The sequence below is a fragment of the Callithrix jacchus genome, chromosome 9, assembly GCF_049354715.1.
Source record: "Callithrix jacchus isolate 240 chromosome 9, calJac240_pri, whole genome shotgun sequence".
NCBI lineage: Eukaryota > Metazoa > Chordata > Mammalia > Primates > Cebidae > Callithrix > Callithrix jacchus.
This window is the reverse complement of record NC_133510.1, coordinates 41,791,334-41,814,573: the sequence shown is the minus strand read 5'-3', so window position 1 is coordinate 41,814,573 and position 23,240 is coordinate 41,791,334. Positions and strand designations below refer to the sequence as shown.

Sequence of the window (23,240 nt, the reverse complement as noted above, 5' to 3'; positions counted from 1 at the left end):
TTGGCTCTGTGTTAGTCTGTTATTGATGTATAGAAATGCTTGTGATTTCTGCACATTGATTTTGAATCCTGAGACTTTGCTGAAGTTGCTTATCAGTTTGAGGAGATATTGGGCTGAGATGATAGGGTCTTCTAAATATACAATCATGTCATCTGCAAATAGAGACAATTTGACTTCCTCCTTTCCTAACTGAATACTCTTTATTTTGTTTTCTTGCCAAATTGCTCTGGCTAGAACTTCCAATACTATATTGAATAGGAGTGATGATAGAGGTCATCCTTGTCTACTGCCAGATTTCAAAGGGAATGCTTCCAGTTTTTGCCCATTCAGTTTGATGTTGGCTATAGATTTGTCATAAATAGCTTTTATTGTTTTGAGATACATAGTTCATTGAGAGTTTTTAGCATAAAAAGCTGTTGAATTTTGTCAAAGGCCTTCTCTGCATCTATTGAGATAATCATGTGGTTTTTGTCTTTGGTTCTGTTTATGAGGTAGATTATGTTTACAGACTTGCATAAGTTGAACCAGCCTTGCATCCCCAGGATACAGCCTAGTTGATCATGATGGATAAGCTTTTTGATGTGCTGTTGCAATTGGTTTGCCAGTATTTTATTGAAGATTTTTGTGTCTATGTTCATCATAGATATTGGCCTGAAGTTTTCTTTTTTTGTTGAGTCTCTGCTGGGTTTTGGTACCAGGATGATGCTGGCCTCATAAAATGATTTGGGAAGGATTCCCTGTTTTTGGATTGTTTGGAATAGTTTCAGATGGAATGGTACCAGCTCCTCTTTGTATGTCTGGTAGAATTCAGCTGTGAACCTGTCTGGACATAGACTTTTTTTGGTTGGTAGGCTGTTAATTGCTGCCCCAACTTCAGCCTTTGTTATTGGTCTATTCAAGGTTTCAATTTCTTCCTGGTTTAGGCTTGGGAGGGTGCAAGTGTCCAGGAATTTATCCATTTCTTCCAGGTTTACTGGTTTATGTGAAAAGAGTTGTTTGTAGTAATCTCTGATTGTAGTTTGTATTTCTGTAAAATCAGTGGTAATATCCCCTTTATTGCTTTTTATTTGCATCTATTTGATTCTTCTCCCTTTTCTTTTTTATTATTCTGGCTAGGGGTCTATTTTGTTGATTGTTTCAAAAAACCGGCTCCTGGATTTATTGATTGTTTTGAAGAGTTTTTTTGTGTCTCTATCTCCTTCAGTTCTGCTCTTAGTTATTTCTTGTCTTATGCTAGCTTTTGAGTTTTTTTGATCTTGCTCCTCTAGCTCTTTCAATTTTGACAACAGTGTCATTTCCTTGCTTCTCATGTGGGCATTTATTGCTATAAATTTCCCTCTAGACACTGCTTTAAATGTGTCCCAGTGATGCTGGTACATTTTGTCTTCATTCTCATTGTTTGCAGAGAACATCTTTCTTTCTGCCTTCATTTCATTGTTTATCCAGTGGACATTCAGGAGCCAGTTGTTCAGTTTTTATAAAGCTGTGTGGTTCTGAGTTAGTTTCTTAATTCTGAATTCTAATTTGATTGCCCTGTTTGTTATGATTTCCATTCTTTTGCATTTGCTGAGGAGTGATTTACTTCCAATTACGTGGTCAGTTTTAGAGCAGGTGTGATGGCGGTGCTGAGAAGAATGTATATTCTGTGAATTTGGGGTGAAGATTTTTGTTGATGTCTATTAGGTCCACTTGGTTCAGATCTGAGTTCAAGTCCTGGATATCTGTGTTAATTTTCTGTCTCATTGTTCTGTCTAATATTGACAGCAGAGTGTTAAAGTCTCCCACTATTATTGTTTGGGAGTCTAAGTCTCTTTATAGGTAATTAAGAACTTGCTTTATGTACCTGGGTGCTCCTGTATTGGGTGTGTATATATTTAGGATCATTAGCTCTTCTTGATGCATTGATCCTTTTACCATTATGTAATGCCATTCTTTGTCTCTTTTGATCTTTGTTGGTTTAAGGTCCATTTTATCAGAGACTAGAATTGCAACCCTGGCTTTCTTTATTTTTTCTTTCCATTTGGTTGATAAATCTTCTTCCATCTCTTTATTTTGAGTCTATGTGTGTCCTTGCACATGAGATGGAGTTCCTGGATACAGCACAGTGATGGGTCTTGACTTTTTATCTAATTTGCCAGTCTGTGTCTTTGATTGAGGCATTTAGCCCATTTACATTTAAGGTTAGTATTGTTATGTGTAATTTTGATCCCACCCTTTTGATGCTAGCTGGATGTTTTGCCTGTTAGTTGAGCCATTTTTTTTCATTGTGTCGATGGTCTTTACCATTTGGTACGTTTTTGTAGTGGCTGGTACTAGTTGTTTCTTTCCTTGGTTAGTGCTTCTTTCAGGAGCTCTTGTTAGTCAGGCCTGGTGGTGACAAAATCTCTCAGTAATTGCTTGTCCATAAAGGATTTTCTTTCTCTTTTGCTTATATTGCTTATTTGGCTGGATATGAAATTCTAGGTTGAAAGTCCTTTTCTGTAATGTTGAATATTGGTCCCCACTCTTTTCTGGCTTGTAGGGTTTCTGCTGTGAGATCAACTGTGAGTCTGTCTGATGGGCTTCCCTTTGTGGGTAACCTGACCATTTTCTCTGGCTGCCCTTAGCATTTTTTCCTTCATGTCAACGCTGGTGAATCTGATGATTATGTGCCTTGTGGTTGCTCTTCTTGAGGAATATCTTTGTGGTGGTCTCTGTATTTCCTGGACTTGAATGGTGGTGTGGCTTGCTAGGTTGGGGAAGTTCTCCTGGATAATATCCTGAAGAGTGTTTTCCAGCTTGGATTCATTCTCTCCATTATATTTAGGTACACCTATCAAATGTAGATTAGGTCTTTTCACATAATCCCATATTCCTTTCTTTTCACTCTTTTTTCTCTATTCTTGCCTTCTTGTTTTATTTGAGTTGATCTTCAATCTCTGATATCCTTTCTTTTGCTTGGTCGATTTGGCTATTGAAACTTGTGTATGCATCTCGAAGTTCTTCTGCCATGTTTTTCAGCTCCATCAAGTTATTTGTATTCTTCTCTAAGCTGTTTATTCTAGTTAGCATCTCATCTAACCTTTTGTCTAGGTTCTTAGTTTCTTTGCCTTGGGTTAGCACATGTTCTTTTAGCTCTGAGAAGTTTGTTATTACCCACCTTCTGAAGCCTATTTCTGTCAATTCATCAGATTCATTCTCCATACATCTTTGATCCCTAGCTGGCGAGGAGTTGTGATCCCTTGGAGGAGGAGAGGCCTTCTGGCTTTTGGTGTTTTCTTCTTTTTGCACTAGTTTCTTCCCATCTTAGTGGCTTTATCTACCTGTGGTCTTGGTAGTTGGTGACTTTTAGATGCAGTCTCTGAGTGGACATCATTTTTGTTGACAATGAAGTTATTTCTTTCTGTTTCTTAGTTTTCCTTCTAATAGGCCCCTGTGCTGCAGGACTGCTGGAGGTCCACTCCAGACCCTGCTTGCCTGGGGATCACCCATGGGAGCTGCAGAACAGTAAGAGTTGCTGCTAGTTTCTTCTTCTATTATCTTTGTCCCAGAAGGGTGCCTGCCAGATGTCAGCCTGAGCTCTCCTGTATGAGGTGTCCCTTTGGGTATATGGGGGGTCAGGGAGCTGCTTGAGGAGACAGTTTCTTATAGGCACTGAAGTGCTGTGCTGGGAGCTACATTGTTGTGTGCAGAGATGCTGTGCAGATGCTTTTAAGTGTGCTGCAGTGGAACTCATAACTGCCTCTTTTTCCAGGTGCTCTGTCCTAGGAAGGTCAGCTTTATTTATAAGTTCCTCTCATGCTGCTGCCTTTTTTCATAAATGCCCTGCCCCACATGGAGTAGTCTAGTTAGTCTGCCAGCAGAGGTGTTGCTGAGCTGCTACAGGCTCTGCCCAGCTACTGTGTGAACTGCCTCGGTAGTAGCAGACTGCCTCGGTATTGGTGGTTGCCTTTCCCCATACTGAGTTGGACCATCCTGGGTCCAACTCTTAAGCCAGAGCATTTCAGATTGCTTGTTTTGTGGGGGTGGTACCTGCTGAGCCAGATTGCCTGGCTCCCTGTCTCTGCTCCCTCCCTTTCAGTTGAATGGGAGGCTCTGTCTCCCAGGTATTTGAGGCACCAGTTGCAATGGCTGCCCAGATTTGTGTGAGTTGCTGTGCACCAAACTGGCACCAGCTGAAACTGCTATGCTGAAAACGTGGTGCATTTTGGCTTGGGAATCTCCTGGTCTGTGGGCAGTGAAAATTTGTTTGGAAATGTGGTAGGCAGTCACCCTCTGCATTGTTCTTGCTGGAAACTGCACTCTGGAGCTGTTCCTTTCGGCCATCTTGGATCATCCCCCCCTAAAACCAGTTTTTAAACAGGCTTCCTGTAGCCTTTTCAGATCAAATAAGCAGCTCTATTCCCTCATTGTTCTAGGAAAGCAAGTAATTATTGGGAGGTGGTTCGTTTCACTGAAAAATCTCTCCCTCTTAAATATTCAAAAGATGTAGGAAACAAGCACATCTCCCAGAATGATCTCTGACATAGTCTTGGTTCTATGAAAGATTATAGGGAACAACTATAGAGAATACCTGTTAACTGCCTAATTCCATTTGAAGGCAGCATTCTTAATATATTCTTCAAAGAGAAAATTTTCATATGATACAAATATTTTATTACTCATTTAACTTTTTCCAAATGTACAGTATACACAGGTCTAGAAAAATATATTATCAGCAATGCTTTTAGGTGTCAAGGGGAAAAACTAGCTTTCAGTTTTCTACATCAAGAATAAAAAATAAATCTTAACTAATTACATGTTCCAGAGTTCAATCTGACACCTCTGAATTACATCATTTATACTTATAGTGCTATAATCTATAATATTTGTGCGGTTTTCAAAACTTATCCTAATCTCTTATGATATCACTACAAAGAAAATTCTAATCAGCCAGTTTAGATTCAGAACCCAAAATCTTCTGAGCCACAAGAATTACTGCTGCAAAAAACATTCCTTGTGGTATAAAATCGCAACCACAGTCAAAAGTTATCTTGCAACCAACGTTATCTTGGCCATTTTCAGAAATCATATACAATTCAATCAAGTTATCCATTGAACAGTTTCCCTTTTGACCCTGATCAAATATTAGGTGACTTAAATAGATTTTGCTTTCAAACATATACTTATTTCCCCACAGAAACATAATTTCCTTCAAAATGCTGTATGCATTTAAGATAGTCCTAAATACAGTAGTATTTTTTTTAACCTTTATAAGTTTATAAAGTAACCAAATACCTAGGACTTTGAAGACAATACAGCTTATGCCAAGTGCACCTTGTACAAGAGAATGGAATGTCACCCTCACCAGTGGTCCAGGACTCATGAAAGTCATTGGGTAATGTCTTCTCCCACATAATCCACCTAGGTTAAAAAAGTAAACTCTAGTAAAAAATAAGAATGCAAATTTTAGAGCAGTTTCTATATTTTAGGCAGAGCACTTAATTTAACCCACAGGTTAGGAATTGACTCTATTCTGTAAAATGAGGAAACAGGACTCCAGAATACAAGTGACTCACTCAAAGTTACAAACTAGCAGGGTGGGAAGCTAGGATCTTCACCTCGGGTTCATGTATCTGATATTCATCATAATCTACTATGCTATAGCACTTCCTGAAGGACAGTAGGTAGTAAATTATTTTATCTTTAAAATGACCGTTGTGCCCTTTTTCTCCTAGAAAAGTAACCTACTTATTAAAAATATCTCACCATGAAGATTTATGATGGAAAAAATATCTACCTGAAAATTTATCATTTCCCTATCATCAGTCTTCTATTGATTGCTTTGAGAACCTAAGTCAAAGATAGAGGTGAAAATTATAATCATAATTCTAAAATGATTCAGAAGGATGATTAAGCATGTGTGGAAAGAACCTGTGAATTTCTTAGGATCAAACTCGTCTACATTAAGAATAATTCAGTATCATTTTGTAATATTTATTTAAATGTCACCTGCTCAGAAAGATATCTGCTGATTGTACTACATACAACTATGTGGCACCTATATCTGTGGTACTTCTTTTCTCCTTAGTTCTTCCATCTAAGATAGCATAGATTTAACTTATTATGTATCTTTTCCCTGCTAGAATATAAACTTGATAAGGGCAGAAAATTTTACTTTTTTCATTATTGGATCATCAGAACCAAGATGACTCGGTCCCTGGCCCATAGTAGGTATTTCACAAATATCTGTAGGGATGAAAGGAGGGAGGGGATTAGAGCCAAGAAAGAGAAAAGAAAAAGCATTTATTGTCATTTTAAAGTATATGGTGGTGAAATACTATGTGAAGAATGACCTAATATTTATTTGTAGCAAATAGAAGTGAATGTAACTTTTAAATGAATTGCTACCTTTAACAGGGAGAAATGGCATTTTACAGTAAAGAATGCTATACAACTTAAGTAAAGGATAATATTTCTATTACAGTCTTGCTGTTCTGCTAGCTATAATCTGAAGGAACAGAGCAATTCCACAAGGTTCAAGCTATTTCTAAAATTAAAGAAATCTTAGGTTGGAAAATTATAGGACTTCCTCAGTTAATCTACAATGAAGTCAAGCATGGTTTTTAATAGGCAATAATGATAAAGTCAAGTTTCCCCAGAAAATGGGTCTCCCTACATACAAATATAGGATATTATAGAAGTAGTGATATGAATTGAGGGGAAAAAAAGACTTTTTTTTTTTAAAGGAAGCAGGTATAGAGTCACTTTATCATATGAGAAAATATATTTCAGCATGATTTAAAAAGTTTTTTTTAATTAAAGATTCTGACCTCAGAATGGAGAGTCAATTTTTAAGTATGAAAGCAATGAGATAAAATTCCAAGATCAAAGACATGTATGGATAGATTTAAACAAATAAATTAAAATTTTTATATTAACATAATAACACAAAGGCAAATGACAATACTAAGAATAAGCATTAAGAACAAATGAATGACAAAGGAAAGCATTAAGGATAAACCTAATGACAACATATTAAGAATAAATATGATAAAGGAAAAATATCTTTGTATTATAAAGCAATAAAAAGAACATGCAAATTTTAAAAATAAAAGATAATGGCAATTTTTTAGAAAACAAGCTGTACACAGTAGCACATGCCAGGTATTTGGGAAGCTGAGCTAGGAGAATCTTCTGAGCCCAGGAATTCAAGGCCAGCCTGGGCAACCTAGGGAGACAATGTCTTAAGACAAATAAAAACAAAATCAAAAAAGAAATTATCTCCATTAATGATTATTTTTAAAGGAAAATTCCCTTTTAAATTAACATATTAGGTTTTGGGCATGGTAAAAGACGATCCTAGGCACTGCTAATGGTAGTGAACAGTAAGATAGCCTTTCTGAAGAGTAATTTAACAAATCTTCATACAAAAAAACAAACTCAGCATAAATGTATGAAAAAGAAAATATTCCAAGTTCTTAGGTGTGGACCTCATTTGGAAGTATAGAGAAAGGAACAGATGGCAAGGTCTCTGCTCTCATGAAGCTTTCATTTTAGGTAAATGAAGATGGTTTCATAGAGAGATCAAAGCTACTGATGAAATGAAAGCCAATGTAAGAGACAATGACTGTGGAAAGGAATGGAAGATGCTACTTTAGACTGAAGAGCCCTGTTTGAGGAGGTGACTATTCTTGCGTTCACTTATTTATGAAGTATCTTCTATATGTCAGGCATGCTCTAGGCACTAGGACTTCTTGATATACACAGGCAAAAGTTCCAGCTCTCATGAAACTCACATTCAATAGAGAAGACACAGATAAACCATAATCATGGAAAAAAATCATAATGTGTTAGATTCTAACCTTTTAACCCAGGATCCCAATGTTTTTGGCACCAGGAACCGGGTTTGTGGGAGACTATTTTTCTACAAACAGTGGGAGGGATGGTATTGGGATGAAACTGTTCCATCTCAGATCATCAGGCATTAGATTCTCATAAGGAGCACACATCCTAGATCCCTCGCATGTGCAGTTCACATTCCTATGAGAACCTAATACTGCCACTGATCTAACAAGAGGCTAAGTTCAGTGGGTAATGCTTTTCCGTTGCTCACCTCCTGGTGGGTGTCTCAGTTCCTAACAGGCCATGAGTTGGTACTAGGTGGGAGACCCCAGTGTTAGAAGATAGTAACTGCTCTAAGTAACGGGAACTGAGAAGTATGGAAGCAGGGGTATGATGCAACTTACATCAGTCAAGCTTGGTCTCATTAAGAAGGTAACCTTCTATCAACAATTGAAGGACATGAGGCATGAGAATGAGAAAGAGCTCTTTGAAGTGCTGGAAATAGACAGACAATGGCCCCAAGGTGAGAATGAGAGGTATTGGGAGCTGTGAGCTGAGGGAGAAGGACTCTTCTGGGGAGTGTGAATTTTATTCCAGGTGCAAGAAGCCCTGGAGCAGTTTTAATCAATGGGGATGGAGGAGGTGATCTGATTCTAGGGGGAAAATGTGCCAAGCAGATAGGCTAATTAGTCACTGTGGTCTAAATTAGACTGTACTTATAAAGATTCTTTAAGCACACATTTTTGCTTTCTAACCCAGTAATTTCATCTCTCAGAGTTTATTCGGAGAAAACAATCTCACCCTCAGAGCAGTTTCCCTGGCCTCTATGCACTTTGGAATCATGCATAAGTATATACCACACACACACGCACAATGACATACACAAGCTTATTGTCTTTCCAGATCTCCCTATTGACCAAATTTTTTCAATCACCTTCCCACCTCCCTCCCTACTGCAAGCCAAAAAGCTTTCATCACACCTGTGCAAACAAGAGTAGGCAAGTTTGTTTTGTTGAACAAAAACAGGTTTCTCTGTGCATGAAATGAAAAATGAGGGCTGGCATGTTTTCAGCAGATCTTTCAATCCTGCCACTTTAAAAGCCTTTAATATCTTTTGCTTTATTTTTAATTCATCTTCCTCCCCTTCTGACTTGCTCTTTTACCATATAACAATATATATTCTTCCAGCATTCTGGCATGGTTCTGCTATGTTTGAAAAAGTTGAACCCTCTTGCCTTTTCTCCCCTCCCTACGTGCACACACACACACACACACACTCTCTCTCTCTCTCTCTCTCTCTCTCTCTCTCTCTCTCTCTCTCTCTCCACATTAAGTATATTTGCTTTTTAAATTCAAAGCATTTGAAAATGTTAAGGGTTTTTTTTTTTTTTCTAATTCTGCGAAGAAAATCAATGGTAGCTTGATGGAGATAGCACTGAATATATAAATTCCTTTGGGCAATATGGCCATTTTCATGATATTGATTCTTCCTTTCCATGAGCAAGGAATGTTTTTCCCTTTGTTTGTGCCCTCTCTTATTTCCTTGAGCAGTGATTTGCAGTTCTCATTGAAGAGGTCCTTCACATCCCTTGTAAGTTGTATTCCTAGATATTTTGTTCTTTTTATAGGAATTGTGAATGGGAGTTCATTCATGATTTGGCTCTTTGTTTGTCTGTTACTGGTGTATAGGAATGCTTGTGAAAAAAGAGCCTGGATAGCCAAGACAATCCTAAGCTAAAACAACAAAGCTGGAGGCATAAAAGCCCTAGAAGAAAACCTAGGCAATACCATTCAGGACATAGGCATGGGCAAAGATTTCATGACTAAAATAACAAAAGCAGTGGCAACAAAAGCCAAAATAGACAGATAGGATCTAATTAAACTAAAGAGCTTCTGCACAGCAAAAGAAACTATCATCAGAGTGAACAGGCAACCTACAGAATGAGAGAAAATTTTTGCAATCTAACCATCAGACAAAGTGCTAATATCCAAAGTGCTAAGGAACTTAAATTTACAAGAAAAAACAACCCCATCAAAAAGTGAGTGAAGGATATAAACAGACACTTCTCAAAGGAAGACATTTACGTGAACAACAAACATGAAAAAGAAAGTTCATCATCACTGGTCATTAGAGAAGCGCAAATCAAAACTGCAACGAGATGCCATCTCATGCCAGTTAGAATGGCGATCATTAAAAAGTTAGGAAACAACAGATACTAGAGGATGTGGAGAGGCAAGGGGCCCCCGCGGGCGGGACGAGAAGAGCGGTCCCACTCACCAAGAATGTCCGTCCCTCGCCCACCGCGGATCGGTCGCGGCCCGGGAGAGCGTGACGTCACCACATCGATGAGGATGTGGAAAAGCAGGATATTGTTGGGGGGAGTGTAATTGTCTTTCAACATTGTGAAAGACAGTGTGGTGATTCCTCAAGGATCTAGAACTAGAAATACCATTTGACCCAGCAATCCCATGACTGGGTATATACCCAAAGGATTATAAATCATTCTACTATAAAGACACATGCACACATTTATTGCAGCACTATTTACAATAGCAAAGACTTGGACTTGGAACCAACCCAAATGTCCATCAATGATAGACTGGTAAAAGAAATTGTGGCACATATACACCATGGAATACTCTGAAGCCATAAAAAAGGATGAGTTCATGTCCTTTGCAGGGACATGAATGAAGCTGGAAATCATCATTCTCAGCAAACTGACACAGGAACAGAAAACGAAACACCTCATGTTCTCACTCATGAGTGGGAGCTGAACAATGAGAAATGGGGGCTGTGGGAGGGATAGCATTAGGAGAAATACCTAATGTAGATGACAGGTTGATGGGTGCAGCAAACTACCATGGCACATGTATACTTATATAACAAACCTGCACATTTTGCACATGTATCTCAGAACTTAAAGTATATTTTTTTAAAAAAAGAAAATGTTAAGGTTGCTTACAAGGGAAAAAGCATTCCTATTACATGGATCAACATTTTGGTGGCATTGTTACCAAGTCAGACTCACTCCTGATCATAAGCCGCCTACACGAACAAGACTCCTAGCACCAAGTTTATATGCCAGGAAAGATTTACCTGCCATCTTTCTCTTTCTGGGTCTTTCTTCATAAATAATTAGAACTGAGTTTCGACACACAGGAGACCCCAGGAGTGACAGATACTCAACGGTAAATTTTGCTATACTGCTTGGTGAAACTCGGAGCACCCAAGAACATTCCAGTCTTCCTCTGGAATTCAGTGGATATTGTGGAATGGGAAAAAATCCTCTGAGCTTTTCTAGCTCTGCTTCAGAGCAACAACCTGCAATTCAGAACACATAGACACCAGGGACCAACATAAACAAGGCAAAGTAAAAAAGTTCTATCACAAGACTGAAAAACCTAGGCTTGCAAGAAGAAAGTTGAGACTTTGTTTCTGTCAGTTACAAATTATTCTGTTAAGAAAATTCCATTTAATGTGTCTTATTTTCTTGAAATAATATTATAGAGGTATAATTTATATCCCAATTATTTTGATTTAATTTTTAATGAATTTTTTTAAAGTTTCTTAGAAAATACACAGTTCCCAGCAGGTTTTCATTTCCTTCCTTCTTTGAGATGCACCTGAAGACCTGTTCCTAAAAGCTTCACTAAATTAGCTGAGCTTGCTGGGACAAATGATTACATTCATTTGAACTTGTAACTGAGGTCATGAAAAAGATCATTTTCTGGATATATCGAGATGTCTCACTTCTTCAGCTTGCTAAGTCCAAGGCCATCTTTGGACCTTCAGGACACCTGCTGCAGTTTGGATGCCAGTTTTTTCCTGACCCACTGACTCAGCAACCATCTTCTCTTATATCCTCATCTGGGCTTCATCCTTAACTCTTTCTTCTCCTTTATGTCTATTGCTTTGACAAAAACTTTCGGAGAAATTAAAAAGAAATATTCTATGTTCATATTTTAATGTATGTATTAGTGAATACATACATTACTATGCATGGTCTGTCCTAGAGGAATTAATACAGTAACTGAGGAGGAGGTACGTAAACATGCTTTTATTAACAGGAGAAGTGACAAGTGGAATAAGGGAAATGAAGTGCTATAGAACTTTAGCATTCTACTCCATTGTTTGGTTCTCTGCCATTTCTTTGTTAGTCCTCTTTTTTATCTATATGGCTACAAGAATCTAATCAGATATTTACTGTTTTGATATAATAGTAAACTAAATGATCTTTCAGCCTATAATCTTCCCTCACTATGCCCTACCAACGGGGAATGGTGTATAAAACAAAAAAAAAAAAATCAACTTGTTTTCCTGCTGAAAGCAACTAACATAGTCCAGCTCGCAAGATCTTTCCATCGGGCCCCAACCTGTCTTTCTAATCTTTTTAGTTTTCCTCCCTCTCTATAGGAATCCCCTGTGACAAATCTGACCGGAAATCACATAGAGCCATGAATTACCAACAAGTCAAGACTTTTAATGGGAGTAACAATCTGAAGAAAGCTAAGATTCATTAATTCCTCAGTGTGAAAAGTAAGTGGCAGGAGTGGGTGGGTGTTAAATGTGGCATGGTCCTAACAACTTGTCTCCTAAAATAATCATAGAATGAAAACAAAGCAACACCCTTCTGTATATAAAACTTTCAAAGTTCTTTGGCATGCATAACTATTTCTGAATGTATATAAAGGAGAAACAATTTCTTTACATTTTAAGAATGTTCTTTTTTGTTTTGTTTGCTTTGAGACAGACTCGCACTGTCACCCAGGCTGGAGTGCAAGGATGCGATCTTGGCTCACTGCAGCCTCCATCTCCTGGGTTCATGGGGTTCTCCTGCCTCAGCCTCCCATGTAGCTGGGCTTACAGGCACACACCACTACACTCAGATAATTTTCTGTATTTTTAGTACAGACAGGGTTTCACTGTATTGTCCAGACTGGTCTCAGACTCCTGACCTCGGGACCTGCCAGCCTTGGTCTCCCAAAGTGCTGGGATTACAGGCATGAGCCACTGCGCCCAGCCACAATGTTCATTTTCTAACAGCCTGATTGAAATCATTTGAAAAATACATTAGATGGCAGTATCATCACCATTTATGGACCCTTATCTCAGATCAGACCCTCCTTGTTCTAAGTGCATTACGTGGATTAACCTATTTAGGCACTCACTGAATTCATTCATTTCATTCAGTCCATTGAAATCAATAGTTTTTAGGATCTTGAACCCAAGTCTGCTCTCTGTCTCAATCCCAAGTCCAGGTTTACTTTTACCTAACTCTGCATATCTTTTACTCTTTGACTCATGTTGCCAGACAAATGGTCCTGGGTCCACTCCTCATTCCTGGAATGTTTGAGCAGTCATTTTCTCCAACACTTTTCTTGTCATAGTTCTTTCTGATTTCAATCACTATACACATGATGATTCCAGCACTGAAGTTTTCAGCTCCTCAGCTTTCCTCCAATGATCTTGTCTTGCACCTGACCTCAGCCACTTATCTTTATGGTCAGCCCTTAGACAATTGATCAATAGCAATAACTTGAAGCCTTCTGTAATCTCAGTTTCAGGAACCATTTTCTCCAACCACAATCTTCCATCTTTTCAGCCTCCCTTAATACCCCTTCCACCTTTTGGGACCATAATTTACCTATTCTACCACCTTACCTTTGTCCCAAACAAATCTCTCATCCTTATTTCACTTCTTACCTATCCTAAATTCCAATGATCCATCATTTCAACCATTTCCTCACATACACTTTGAATTCCCTTATTACCCTCACATACTTGGGAACACTCCACTTTGATTAAATCCATGCTCCACCTACTCTGCACCTCAGTGTCTCCAGAGGAAGATACACAACTAAGCTAACTGGGGGTTTTCTGCTCTCTTCTCTCAATTTATGATCATTCATCTCAGGGGACCTTTATGCTCCCAAGCAATTCTACTATATCTTTCTATTCACTATGGCATTTTCTAGAAAAACATTTCATCCTTTTTTCTCTTAAAAATCAAACTTTCTTGCACAACCCCTCCTTTCATCTGCTAAAAAAGAAAAAAGAAGAAGAAGCAATCAATCAGAAGAGAAATTCCACAAGCTCCAATCCTCACCTATACCCATGCACCTCATACCTGCATGGGCGCCTCCAGATCCTGCCTTCCATCCATTAACCATAGATGAAGTGTATGTTGCTCCTATCTAAGACCATCCCCTCCTTTTGGGCACTAGATCCCATCTTCTTTCTTCTACTCAAAGTTATCACTCTTAGAATTCTTTTTATCTTACATTTTCTTTTAACTCTTTGTAGTTGTTTACTGGGGTCGAGTATATTGGGGAAGGGGAAAATGTGGGTTACAAAGGAAAGACTGACCATTTGGAAACCAAGAGTGATGATAAAATAGAACTTCCAGCCAGGTGCAGTGGCTCATGCCTGTAATATCAGCACTTTGGGAGCCAAGGTGGGCAGATCATGAGGTCAGGAGAGGGAGGCCATCCTGGCTAACACAGTGAAACCCTGTCTCTACTAAAAATACAGAAAATTAGTGAGCGTCATGGTGGGCACCTGTAATCCAAACTATTCTGGAGGCTGAGGCAGGAGAAAATTGTTTGAACCCAGGAGACATAAGTTGCTGTGAGCTGAGATTGCACCACAGCACTCCAGCCTGGGTGATGGAGCAAGACTCTGTCTCTAAATAAAGGAATAAATGAATAAAATAGAACTTCCATCTTTCTGCAAGTCTATTACAGATATCTAATCCTCCAGTTGCTGTTAGTTTTGACTAAAAATCAAAATCCTATTATCAAACAGACAATGAGATCTGTGGAAGAATTAAGAAAAATTCTAATGCTGATGCCAGTCTTGGTCATCTCATACCCAGAGTCTTTACCTAGCAAGATACTTGCATATAGAAGGACTTTTGTTCAGGTATAAGTAAACAGCTCGGAGTTTAAAATAATTCTATGTAGTTCTCCAATATTCAAGCACTTGTTCACAACCACAAGAGTTTTTAAAAATCTGCAATAGGTCCAGCTTTGGGGTGGAAATGAAATCATAATAACTACCCCCACTTTCAGCAAAAACTACCAACCAGAAGGAAAATGCAGAGGCTATAGTGGTCCACAGAAAATTTAGCAAAGTTAGATAGACAATGCTTTTTGTCAGAAAGTATTAATGGGATAATGTGAACATTTATTACCTGGCCAAGATGCACTGTCTGGCAAAGGTGCGGGCAGTGGCAATTGCTGTTTTAAGGTTTTGCACTTATTTGTCTGAAGTGAAGCAGGACCTGTATTTGGGGAGAACTTGTTAAAAATAAAGATGAAAGCCCGAGGACAAAATATAGTTGGCATCAAAACAGCCACTACCAAAAGAAATCCAGGATTAAGGCGGCTTTGGGAAAAGTCGGTTTTACTCTAACTCTACAAATGAGAGAACTTACTTTGCAGAATCTTGCATTTTAGTGTGTTTAGTAACTAAATGAAATTCTACTCTATGGTTTTCTCTTTCATGTTAATTTATACCACACTCACTGTTCCCAAACCCATTCTAACGAAAGAGGTATTGTTTTAATAACATCTAAAAACAATTTACCATTGATTTTGGATTGGATCCAGTCCAAGAAGACCATCACTCTGGCAAAGATACCCGGCTTCCATGGCTGGACACAGCCAGCTCCCCAGCTGACAATGCCATAGAGGACAAAGGGACCATTTTCATGTCTACATACTAGTGGTCCACCAGAGTCTCCCTGAAACACCAAGAAAACATGTTCCAGAAAACTGCTTTAATCCAAAGCTCCTGCTTTTAATTTTTAGAAGAACAACAACTAATAATGTGTTTGTAATGTGTTTAATTTCTTAAAGATTTGGTCTTTGTCAATTTGCATCTTTACATACTGTGTATTCACTGTTTTGCAAAAGGAAACAAAATTTGTGAACAATCAAATGGTAATTGGATTCCAGGGTGGAGAAAAAGCCTAGTTCACATAATGAGAAAACAATTACTAAGTCTTCCCAGCCCCATCAGAAGGACATAGTCTTTAAATAATATCAATTAGTAAAACTGTAATATTTAAGATTTCAAGCTACATCTTTTTAAAATAAAAATTTAATTAGAAAACTGCACAGTGCTCAAATGAATTCAACACAAGAAATGGGCTGCCTTTTTTTTTGGAAATTGGGTTAGGATCATTGGGTGATAAACTCTATAGGTAATGTTTTCCCTATCACTGGTCACTCGTGAAACAATCTATTCAGATCAAAGTGTAGAGTTATGACATACAGAGAAACTAGGGTGTTAATGGTGAGGTAAAAAAAAACCTTAGAGGTTGATTTATATCTATTAAAAGATATTCATGGCTTGGTGCAGTGGCTCATGCTTGTAATCCCAGCACTTTGGGAGGCTGAGGTGGGTGGATCATGAGGTCAATAGTTCAAGATCAGCCTGACCAACATGGTGAAACCACGTCTCTACTAAAAATACAAAAATTAGTCAGGCATGGTGGTGCACCTGTCCAGCTACTCAAGAGGTGGAGGCAGGAGGATCGCTTGAACCTGGGAGGAGGTTGTGATGGTGAGCTGAGATGCCATCACTGCACTACCACCTGGGTGACAGAGCAAAACTCTTTCTTCAAAAAAGTATTTTAATTCTAGTATTATAATTTTATTTTTGCTTACTTGCAGATTGCAAAATTAAACAATTTCAAAAAATTTAAAGGCTGAGCTAATTTAACTTCCTGGGATATTAGATGTGAAAAATTTTAATTAGAGAAATAAGTGACCTGTCCTATTTCACACACATGGGTAGTAGCAGCTGTGAAATCGGAGCCCATGTCACCTGCTAAAATTCAATGGTCTTTCCTTTCCACCAAACTGATAAATGTTTATTAATGGAACTACCTTAAACAAGTCTAGTAGTTAGCTTATACAACTACTGAATTCAAGGAAAGACACATAGAAATTTAACTTGCAGTTATTTTTATGGTCTTAGATATGGCTGCTTTGGTCATGATTAAACATTATTTCAAAATGTAAAATACTACCCCAAAAGCACCAAGAAGTTCACGTAGATGGAAGTGTCTCTTTTTAATATTCCTCTCAATATTTGCATTGTTTAAATGGACAGAGTATAAGCAGAAAGATTTTGAAGAAAACAGTGGTATTGTTATTAAGGGAACCAAACTATGTACATCACACATATTCATCTATTAATTAGCACTAACATCTTCTACATGTCTCTTCAGGTTCAATGTGAAAATCGATGGCAGCACAATATGTGCCCTTGTTTATGTCTCTTACTATTTACAACATGTGCCCATTTGACGGTAAGCATTGCATCTTATTCAACTTTGTATCCCAGGAAACCTACCACAATACCCAGTGCATAATACATGCTAAGTAAAGGTTTGCTTAATTTACAGTGAAATTTTATAAACGATATACATCAAAGCAAGCCTTAATACATAGGATTTTCATTTTTTTAGAGTAGGCTTTCCAATTTTTAATCAGGTCTTTTGCAGGAAGTAAATGGACACAAATGTATTTAGGACAAAACTAAGTCCTTTGTCTTCTTATAAGATAAATTGTGTTGACAGAACACATTTGAAACATCTATTTTATATAAAGAATTTAACAGAAGAAACCTTAAGTTGGGAGAAAAACACATTACTGTATTTCTTTTGTCCCAACTTAAGGTTTCTTCTGTTAAATTCTGTAATGTAGAACAATTATCATTTCCTCTGGGCCTAATTTTTTTACATAATGATTATACTTAAGACCCCCTTCCAGTTGGACAATTGTCTGATGTATCTAGGCAAGTGTTTTGTTTATTTAAATCATTGATTTTTTTCAGTACCAACATATAGCCAATACATAATTTTTCAGGCAATTACAAACATTCCAGAATATAGGGAACCTCTAATTTATCTCTTTTTGCTTATCATATGGTCTAGCCCATGGTAAATATTCAGAAAACAAATGAACATTCTTTATTAAAAATTTATTTTATGCTGTGAGCCAGACATACCAAGTAAGACAGAGTATAAGCAAATAAGATGGTAATAGTAGCTATAAAGGAAATACTCAGAGTGAAGGTAGAGAATAAAGGTAGGTATATATTTGTGTTTACATGTGCATGTATGTGTATGCAGTTTCAATAACATTTGAGCTAATACATAAACGATGACAAGGAGCCAGCTTTCCAAAAACCTGGATGAACATTTTATGAAAAAGATATATCTTGGCTAAGACTCTAAGACAGTCAAGACATGGCCAGTTGGGAGGTTAGAAGGCAATCAGTGTGGCTGAGGACGTATATTATTCTGTGAAGACAGAGATCTATGACTTTGCAGATGAAAAGAAGTTAGAAAAAGTAGCAATGACATTCTTCAAAGAAATAGAAAAAATAATCATAAAATTTATTTGGGACTGCAAAAGACTCAGAATAGCCAAGCCGTCCTGAGCAAAAATAACAGAATTGGAAGAATCACATTACCTGACTTCAAATTGTACTACAAAGCTATAGTAATCAAAACAGTACAGTACTGTCATAAAAACAGACTTGCAGAACAATGGAACAGAATAGAAAACCCAGAAATAAATCCATACATCTTCAGTGAACCCATTTTTTTGGTCAAAGGTACAAAAAATACATTGGGGAAAGGACAGTTGCTTCGATAAATGGTTCTGGGAAAACTGGATGTCCTTATACAGAAAAATGAAAGTAGACCCCTATTTCTCACCATTTGCAAAAATCAAATCAAAATGGATTAAAGACTCAAATCTAAGACTTCAAACTATGAAACTAATAAAAGAAAACACTGAGGAAACTTTTAGGACATTGGACTGGACAAAGATTTCTTCAGTAATACCCCACAGGCACAGGTAACCAAAGAAAAAATGAACAAATGGGATCATATGTTAAAAAGCTTCTGCACTGCAAAGGAAACAAAGCCAAAAGACAACCTTTCTACAAAGTACTCATCTGACAAGAGATTAATAACCAGAATATATAAGGAGCTCAAATAACTTTATAGAAAAATCTAATAATCTGATTTTATTAATGGACAAAAACTCTGAACAGACATTTCTCAAAAGAAGACATAAAAGTGGCAAACAGGTATATGAAAAGGCGCCTAACTTTACTGATCAGAGAAATGCAAATCAAAACTATGTTGAGATATTATCTCACCCCAGTTAAAATGGCTTTTATCCAAAAGACAGGCAATAACAAATGCTTACAAGGATATGGAAAAAAAGAGAACCAATGTATACTATTGATGAGAATGTCAATTAGTACAACCACTATAGAGATTAATGTGGACTTTCCTCAAAAAATAATATAAATACAATTGATATAACAATCCTACTCCTAGGTATATGCCCAAGGGAAAGGAAATCAAGATATTGAAAAGTTATCTGCACCCCCATGTTTACTGCAACACTATTCACAATGGCCAAGATTTGGAAGCAGCCTAAGTATCCATCAACAGATGAACAGATAAAAGAAAGTGTGGTGCATGTACACAATGGAGTACTACTCAGCCATACAAAAGAATGAGATCCTATCATTTCCAACAACATGGATGGAGCTGGAGGTCATTATGTGAAGTGAAATAAGCCCAGCAAAGAAAGACAAACTTTGCATGTTCTCATTTATTTGTGGGAGCTAAAAACCAAAACATTGTAGCTCATGGAGATAGAGTAGAGAAAAATGGTTTCCAGAGGCTAGGAAGTGGGGATTATTAATGTGTACAAAAAACTATAATGGGCCGGGCGCAGTGGCTCAGGCCTGTAATCCCAGCACATCGGGAGGCCGAGGCGGGTGGATCACGAGGTCAAAAGATTGAGACCATCCTGGTCGCAATGGTGAAACCCCGTCTCTACTAAAGATATAAAAAAAAAATTAGCTGGGCCTGGTGGCGCGTGCCTGTAATCCCAGCTACTTGGGAGGCTGAGGCAGGAGAATTGCCTGAGCCCAGGAGGCGGAGGTAGCGGTGAGCCGAGATCGCTCCATTGCACTCCAGCCTGGGTAACAAGAGTGAAACTCCGTCTCAAAACAAACAAACAAACAAAAAAAAACTATAATGAAAAAAATCTAGTATTTGATAGTACAACAGGGTAACTATAGTCCATAATAATTTAATTGTACATTTAAAAATAAAATAGTATTAGATTGTCTGTAATACAAATGATAGATACACCATTTACCCTATGTGATTATTATTCCTTGTATAGCTGTATGAAAAATCTCATGTCCCCCATATAATATATATACCTACTATATACCCACAATATTAAAAATTTTAAAAAGAAACTAGAATTTAAAAATCTGAAATCCAGTTAGCAAAGAACAGTAGGATACTACATTGCATATCTGAAAACAGCATGTCTCTGCATTCCAATATTATTATGCCTACCTTCCTGAATGAGAAGGCACATTAGCAGGTCTATTATCTATAAGGATACACAAGAGAATAAAAATCAATTACCTGATAGAAATATTAGAGACTATTTTACCAAAACAAGTTTCTAAAGTCACCCTTTTAGTAACTCAGTGTACTTTGTAATAGAAAGCTAGTCATATTTATTAGAATCTAAGCTTCTAGTTTTCTTCCTATGTATGGGCAGTAAATTCGATCATGCTGCAGCCAAAGTGACAGTTTTATATAACTGAAAAAATAAGTGCCAACTGAGATCATGATATTGAGGTCACCCGTGACATCGACCTTTCTAAGATCCTCTCAAATTCTTTTTCTTTCCATACAGTTTACACTGTAATGTTAGTTGCTGTCAAATATGTAAAAGACAACAGACTTAGTTGTGATTTTCTTGTTGAAGAAAGAAAAGCCATCCCTCAAATCCTACAATAGACTAAAGGGAAGAATTAACATATTAATTCAGACTACTTTTGTGATTTTTATCAGATAACATTTATGTACTCTAGGAGATAGCAGGAGTGCACCTCCTATATTCCTCAGATCTTCCAGCCCATGTGCTGGCTCTGTGCCTGCAATCTTCCCCATTCTCTACTCCACCCATGAGGCAATCCTAAAGTATGGGAAATCCTAAGGGATTAACCGCCAGCTCCCACAGCAGCCCTCAAACTATGGCTCCAGGGAAGATAGTACATAAATATCCCAGCTCCCTCACCCCTCAGATGGATAAATCGACCACGTGTACTTGGCATCACTGCCCTGAGTTTCCTGTAGGATTAAGCTTTAGGCCCTCTCTATTGCAGATGGCTTAATAATGCATTGTAGATTGGCTGCCTTCCCTTTCCTGTACCCTCTCCTCTCTTTCCTACCAGTGATTATCTATAATTCCTAAAACATACCATTGTACCTGAATCCTTGTCTCAGGGACTCCTTCTGGGGAATGCAAATGAAGATATGCAAAATTAAAACAGAATGTAAGCAATGCTTGACACCATAAAAGTAAGGTGTTAATGACAATAAACTTATATTCAGTGTTAAAGGGGACATCATCCACTCTCTCATATTTTCACATGGAAGGATATCCACTTAGATTAATGCAACGTTGTTTCTCCCTCATGGAGGTGAAATCTGTTGCTTCATGTTTCTTGACTTATTGATGGGGAAAACTACTGAAGAGCTGCAGAAACTAAAGATTGTTCTTCTTTCCTTTTTACCCCAGACCAGTGGGAGTGATAAGTCTGGGGGATTTTGGCTGCCCTACGGACTCAAACTTTCCCTTAGGTGGGTAGCCCCAAAATCAAACCACGGATTAGAGTTGGGCACACAGAGTGTTAGAAACTCTTAGCTCGTTTGTATATCTAAACACACGTTCCTCTATTGACTTTGTGAGCATTAAAGCTGGCATTCTACATCTGTTCATTCCTATTCTTGTTCTTAGCTGATTATGAACTTGCCATTATCAAGCTTGTCCAATGCACATCTTTGTGATTATTTTAATTTGTGGTAGAAAATTAACAGAGTACAGAGATGAATGATAATTTAACCTGATAAAACTTTTAGGTCATAAGTAGGACACATAAGTTTAGAACTTTTATCTCTTTTTCCTTTTCCCAAAGCCTACATAATTATACCTGAACACATCTTCCCTTGCTCGGGCCTGCTTAGAAGCTCTGCCATTTCCTACCTACTCACCAGCTCCTCTATGAAGCCACTGTCCTTTCTCCTTTTTCACTATACAGCTGCTTCTGGCCACTCTCTGACATCTCAGCAAATTTGGGTTAATTCACTTATGCTTTCTGTTGCCCCTCTGGTCTTCATGCAGGGATGTGATATTTGAAGCACAGGACAAGTTGGTGGCTTCAGCAGTGGTTTCTCAAGTCTATAGACACTCTCCAGCAGACGGCAATTTTCTGCCTTCCTGTATAAAACCAGAATCCTCTCACCTGACAGAAATTTTTCTCTCCAGATGTGGCAAAGCCAGCACAGATCATCTTCTCTGTGATCCCTCCTGGATGTGCAGAATAGTAAGTGTATTCACAGACCTTGCTTTCTAACACATGCACTCGAATCTGCTGTAGGCGACTTGCTAGGCCACCATCTAATGAAGCAACATTCAGAGAGAACTTGGTGAAGTAAGCAGCAAGGGATGTTAGAAATATATTTAAGTTCAGATTTAGCTCTGTCCCAGCATAACTGCAGTCATTCAGTTTGGCCTGAGCTGATGTAGAATACTCAATTTAAAAAACACAAGTGTTTTATGTAACATGTCTTCATTTCCAGATTTGGTATTTTTGTAAAGAGAGGCCATTGGCAGGAGAATAAAACCAGAAACACTTTTTTCTAGCTTATTTTCAATTTAAATGTTAATATATCAAATATTTCTGCATAAGAATTCAGGAAGAGAAATTCAGCAAGATATGAATTGGTGCTATATATGACACACAATTATAAATATATGGTTATATATTTACAAAAATATTTGCTTACGAATATGCTTATGATTTCCTAATATAAACAAAAATCATAATCCTGTTTTTCTTCTACTGTCATTGAAGCCTAATTGCATCTCAATTTAAGATAACATGAAATAATTTCTTTTCATAGTTGATCCTTATGCAGGCCTGTGTTAACATGTATTTTTCATGACCATTCTATAATTTTAGATTTATGGCCAATTTTTTTAAGTTTAATATTTTATAGCCCTATACCTTTTAGGTCAGTATTAATAACAACTACTTTAAATGTATTTAGTACCTTAATATTTATGAAGATTTTATTCTAACCCAATAATACAACAATATTTTTCATATGTGAGATCAGGTTAATCACACTGATCTCACATATGAAAAAGCCAGACCTCTGAAAATTTGATCTCACAGCTCTTATGGGACAGAACTAGGCTCAAGCCTAAATTCAAATCTAAATCTCGCATTCTTCTTAATATACTAAAAATCCTCTTCTCAGGGACCATCTCCCTTTGTGTGGCTGACCATATCCCAAAAAATT

General features: G+C 37.6%; 1 protein-coding gene and 1 long non-coding RNA gene across 3 annotated transcripts in view; one reads left to right on the top strand and one right to left on the bottom strand.

The window, feature by feature from the left end:
* OVCH1 (ovochymase 1) overlaps nucleotides 1–23,240 on the bottom strand; it is a 70,325-nt gene that overhangs the window by 2,870 nt on the left and 44,215 nt on the right. Inside the window, 5 exon segments of the mRNA XM_078339012.1 lie at nucleotides 5,257–5,382; nucleotides 10,901–11,125; nucleotides 14,997–15,086; nucleotides 15,392–15,548; nucleotides 22,178–22,332. Coding sequence (XP_078195138.1) covers nucleotides 5,257–5,382; nucleotides 10,901–11,125; nucleotides 14,997–15,086; nucleotides 15,392–15,548; nucleotides 22,178–22,332 — 753 coding nt within the window.
* Nucleotides 1–23,240, top strand: part of LOC144577885 (uncharacterized) — a 78,609-nt gene that overhangs the window by 51,764 nt on the left and 3,605 nt on the right. Inside the window, exons 1-5 of one of the 2 annotated variants that reach the window (XR_013522722.1) lie at nucleotides 5,708–5,828; nucleotides 7,519–7,642; nucleotides 12,218–12,340; nucleotides 17,043–17,123; nucleotides 22,057–22,195. This is a non-coding gene — a long non-coding RNA (uncharacterized LOC144577885). Of the gene's footprint in view, nucleotides 1–5,707; nucleotides 5,829–7,518; nucleotides 7,643–12,217; nucleotides 12,341–17,042; nucleotides 17,124–22,056; nucleotides 22,259–23,240 lie in introns of those variants that run through there. The other variant, XR_013522721.1, reaches the window with a different exon arrangement.